Source organism: Sinocyclocheilus rhinocerous, unplaced genomic scaffold (assembly GCF_001515625.1).
Source record: "Sinocyclocheilus rhinocerous isolate Xijiao unplaced genomic scaffold, SAMN03320098_v1.1 scaffold735, whole genome shotgun sequence".
In the NCBI taxonomy this organism is placed as follows: domain Eukaryota; kingdom Metazoa; phylum Chordata; class Actinopteri; order Cypriniformes; family Cyprinidae; genus Sinocyclocheilus; species Sinocyclocheilus rhinocerous.
In genome coordinates, this window is record NW_015629505.1 from 193956 (window position 1) to 199242 (window position 5287).

At 33.8% G+C, this 5287-nt stretch overlaps 1 protein-coding gene across 1 annotated transcript in view; it reads left to right on the forward strand.

The window, feature by feature from the left end:
* The window catches only part of LOC107738967 (actin-binding LIM protein 2-like), a 72602-nt gene that overhangs the window by 37321 nt on the left and 29994 nt on the right, over positions 1–5287 (forward strand). Inside the window, exons 7-8 of the mRNA XM_016550902.1 lie at positions 1941–2028; positions 4498–4556. Of these exons, the coding sequence (XP_016406388.1) occupies positions 1941–2028; positions 4498–4556 (147 nt within the window). The remainder of the gene's footprint in view (positions 1–1940; positions 2029–4497; positions 4557–5287) is intronic.

Consider the following 5287-nt stretch of genomic DNA (forward strand, 5'->3'; position numbering starts at 1 on the left):
CATATATATATATATATATTTTTTTTTTTTTTTTTTTTTGCCTTTGGCAACATTTTTTACATGAACTGAAGACTAGTTGATACAGGTATCCTTATGTTAGCAAGAATAATTAGCCCACCTTTCAGGAGTAATGCCAGTTCACAAGCTTAGACAGCATCAGGGTATTGAGGTAATTAAAGGTAAAGGTTTTTATTGTGTATTTGAGGGGATTTTTAAACAATTTGTTGTTGTTGTACAGTTTGTAACAGAAAGAGAATAAAAGCATGGTTTTCAGGCCCCTGTTTCTCTGAAGCATTGATTGGGAACTGTATCTGAGCCTGAAATGTCATGACATTTTGAGTGGCAAGACTGTAACTGTGTTGAAAGAGAATGGAGAGAGAGGAGGGGGCTGAGTAGATTTTCCAGTGCAGGTTTTGATACATGAGAAATTAAATCAACAGCTGTGCTGAACACTAAAAGGAGTGTGACACAGCATGCTGAAAATTTCCGATCATAGATGAGTCCTTTAGGACTTAATGAAGGTTGATGAAAAATGGATGACAGGAATCTTAGGAAAATATAAAAGATGAAATTGATTTGACTAATCTGTACTCTCTCTGGGTGGACAGAACACTCTAGAACTATTTACCTCATAATCTAAAACTAACCTGGAAAAGACTTTGGAAAGACTCTAACCTGGAAAAGTGCAAAATTACAGCCCGACAGAGTTCTTAAGAAACACTAAAATGATTGATAACCAGATTAATTATTAGAAAGCTAGAGAGAATAAGCTAGAGAATTAAGGACAAGACTTTATCTCTTTATCTGATGAGAAACTATCATGCAAAAGTTTGGGATCAGTAAGATCCCAAATTAATACTTTTACTCAGCAAGGACACATTAGATTGATCAAAAGTTGACAGTAAAGAGATGATTAAAACATGATTTATGTTTTAAAAATGCTGTTCTTTTGAACTTTCTATTCAAAAAAATCCTTAAAAATATATCACGGTTTCCACAAAAATATTAAACCGCACAACTGTTTTCAACACTGATCATAGGAAATGTTTCCAGAGAACCAAATCAACATATTAGAATGATTTCTGAAGGAACATGTGACACTGAAGACTGGAGTAATTACTGCTGAAAATTCAGCATCACAGAAATTTTGTATTTACAGGAATAAAGTGCATTTTAAGATATATTAACATAGAAAAAACTATTTGAAAGTAAAAATATTTCACAACATTACTGTTTTTACTGTATTTACTCTATTTATCAAATAAATGCAGCCTTATAAGAGACTTCTTTCAAAAACAGTCTTGGTGTCGGTAAAAAATCTTACCACCCCAAACTTTTGAATAATAGAATGGTAGTGTATATAAAATATAACAATACCATTTATTTATGGCATGTTATCTGTCACTTTGTCTCTCAAATGCCCATTTATTATGATGAGTCAATCTCACAATGAATTGTTTGGGTAATATTTCTGTATGATAAATGCTACCATGATATATATTTACATTTGCAATTTACATATGTACTTCAAAATGTTAGGTAATGTTAGATTTTTTTCAGCACAGTACAATAAACCTACTGAGGCAAATCCACTCAAGCAATACAGAAAGCCATTTGTGCACAGTGGTCTGGTAAAAGTTTTAAAATGAAACTGATGTGACCATCAGAAGTGAAGTGTGGCAGCTTTGCATCACCAGCTCCTCTTGTCTGTGGTGCCTCTACTGTACAGTTACTGCAGACGGTGTCCCCCTGCCTACTGCAATGACATTTGCATTTGAACTGCATTAGACAATGAGAATAAATTACATTGTAAAGAGGATTAAGACAAATATCTTAATAATTCACTTAAATGAATATATACACACAAATATATAGTCATTGAGAGATTTCTGCAGTGAAGTTGAATGACTGATGTATGTTCTGCTCTGTGTTTATTACAGGCTGGAGAAAAACACTATCATCCCACATGTGCCAGATGTGCACGTTGTGACCAGATGTTTGGGGAGGGGGAGGAGATGTACCTGCAAGGTAATTTAAATATCATCAAATTTGCATGATTTGATTCAGATACTTAAATTTGGTGATGTGTTATTAAAACAAATCTTTCAATACAATGAAGATTGTTTCTATTGTTTCTTCATTTGTAAATTATTTTAATGTGACAATTATTGTGTCAACCTTTTGTGGATTATATTAATAAAAAAGAATAACAATATCCAATCAGAGAAAAAAAAATTTAATTGTTGGCTATGATAAGCAACAGTTAAAGGTGCAATAGGTGATTGTCTTCAGAAACATTTTTTGTTATGCTGGTTGAAAGTCGTCTTCCTTCCTGGTATTGTAGTATGTTTAAAGTTTTCTCACCGGTGAATGACACATGATGTAGCCCAGCGGTTCCCAATTCCTGTCCTCCCCCTGCTCTGCATATTTTGCATGTCTCGCTTAGTTAACACACCCAGTTCAGATAACCAGCTCGTTAGAATTGAGCTACATGCATGAACTGTGTTCCGATCGATATGATGTGTGAAGTGTGAAGTGTGACATAATATACCTCTGTAAATAAAAATTATTAAAATTTGCGTCTCGCACACTTTAATGCCCTCTGTATGGAACATATACGCTTGCTTCAAACTGGATGGCGGAATATCCGGTGATGTCCACTTCGCAGGGCACTTATGGTCGAATAGAACAAACGTCGCACTTGATAAGAGATATATATGAAATGTGCAGAGCGGGGGGCGCGAGGACTGGAATTGAGGTGGCCTATTGTAGTAATGTTGTCTCTTGTATTCTGGTCTGTGAGCGTATATGCGTTCAGGGGGCGTGGCTTTGGACGGTGATTTGCAGGGAGGGTGGGACGTTCGATTTCAGTGCTATCAGGCTAAAGTTAGCATTTTCTAAGATCTCCTACTGCACCTTTAAGGTTAAAGAGATGAATTTAATTTGATGATTTGTGTCAGAACACTGAAGGAAACATTTTCCTCTTCAAAGTTCTCTAAATTTAGACCGTGAAACCAGACAGACAGGCACAGACAAAGCTGAGGGCTACTGACAAGGATTTTTGAATAATTTGTATATGTATTAGTATACGTGGAGTTTTATGCTTAAGAAAACACATCTGTACTCACAAAACCAAGAATGGATAGATTGTTTTGTATTTTAAACAGCAATAGACAGTTACATGGAGCTAAAAGCTCAGACCAGTCACTAAAACCTGAATACATTCCATAGTTGATGTGTCTTAAATTCTAAAGAACAAAATACATATTTGACATCCTAAGATAAATGTGGTTTTATTTATTCTTGTGTCCAACCTCAAACGTTGCAATACTTCAGTATCTCGTTTAACTCTGCACAGTGATTTACCACAGAAATTCACTGCACTGCAGTTTGTCAAAGGAGCTTTATAGACAGATGTTCTTTCAGAAAGCAGAATAAGTTAGAAGCCTTTTTTCAATCTGGCTAAAATAAAATGAAAGACTGCTGACTCATTAAAAGGGTGAATGATTGTGTTACTTAGTTTATGAATGCCAGTTGATATAGTGGTATATCTGAACATGCTAACTCCTCAGGAGATAAGTTATGCAAAATATCTTTATTGAATTAAAAAATCTACACTATTGTTCATTTTTTTGGGAAAAAAATGTTTTTGAAAGAAGTGTCAACAATCATTTATTTGATAAAAATACAGCACAAACAGAAATATTGTGAAAAATATTAAAATTTAAAATAACTGTTTTCTATTATTCTATTTTATTTTATAATGGATAAAATTATTCCTGTGATGGCAAAGCTGAATTTTCAGCAGCCTGCAGTGTCAGATAATCTTTCAGAAATCATTCTAATATGCTGATTTGGTGCTCAGGTAACATTTCTTGTAATTATTAATGTTGAAAACAGTTGTGCTGCTTAATATTTTTGTGAAAAATGTGATAAATGTTTTTCTGGATTTTTTGATGAATAGAAAGTTCAGAATAAGAGCATCTGAAATAGTTAATATATAAAAAATACTTAATACACTGAACAAAATTATAAACGCAACACTTTTGTTTTTGCTCCCATTTTTCATGCCTTACAAAATAAAAGTATTTAATTATTTAAAAAATAAATCACTGACTCTAAGCTTTTTAACAGTAGTGTATGTCTTTGTGATATATAACAAAATATAAATTTACCTGATTTTAAAGACAATATCAAAAACATACTTTTTGAACAAAAGTTTGTCAAATGTGATATACAGTATTTATAATTAATGAGATGCACTATACCTGTGAATATTGTGCTGTGTGAAGTTGAAATTGAAGGCAGCTGACCTCATAAATCCACTAATAATGACACCAGTTAGTCAAAAGTAATTGCAAAAATGGTTTAGAAAAATTTAATTCTAACGGAATGACATTGAGCCATTTTGAGTGACTTAAGTGTCAAATACTTCTTAGGGCCACCGTATTTTTTTAACAAGGACTTAAGAGTTATTTGTGGCTTTCTCTTTCACAGGTTCTTCCATTTGGCATCCTCCTTGCAGACAGGCAGCGCGTATGGAGGAGAAGAGTAAGGTAAAACTAAGCAAACTGTAAAACTGTAACTGAAGACACCTGCAATCCAATATGACCAGGAACTAAATGCTCTGAAACAGTCATTCTCTTTTTGTAAATTAGGCTAATTATATATTGCACCTTTATTAAAAAAATGCACTATTTTTTCCCACAGAAAATGGGTTGACTGAATTTTAAATACATTTTACTTAAGAAAAATGATTGAATAGTTGGTCATGGCAGCTGTTATTCAAGAAGTAATGGAGAAAAGGGTTGTAATTGGGCAAGTGTTCAGATGCATGTTGTTGCCGAGTGCACTTTTGGCTTTTAAAGCGCTAATTATGGTGCCTGGATCACGGCAGTGGAGTGATGCTGTACAGTCCCAGTAATATATTGTTGTTAACGGATTTACAAAATTTCTTAAGTGAATCGGGCACTAAAGCAATGCAGACAGCGTGTGCAAATAAACACTGCTATCAGCAGATCCATGTAATTTTTATTGACTTGAATGTCATTAAAGACTGAAGTCTATGGTATTTTTTTCTTAGCAGCTAGAATGAGTGACAGCCCCTAAAAATGTATGCTTATTTAAAGGGGTCATATGATGCTATTTTAAAGATCATTATTTGGTGTAACAGAATATGTTGACATGCTTTAATGTTCAAAAAACACATTATTTTTCAAATACTGTACATTATTGTAGGTCCTCTATGCCCCGCCTCTCTCAAACACGTCGTTTTCAACAAAGCCCC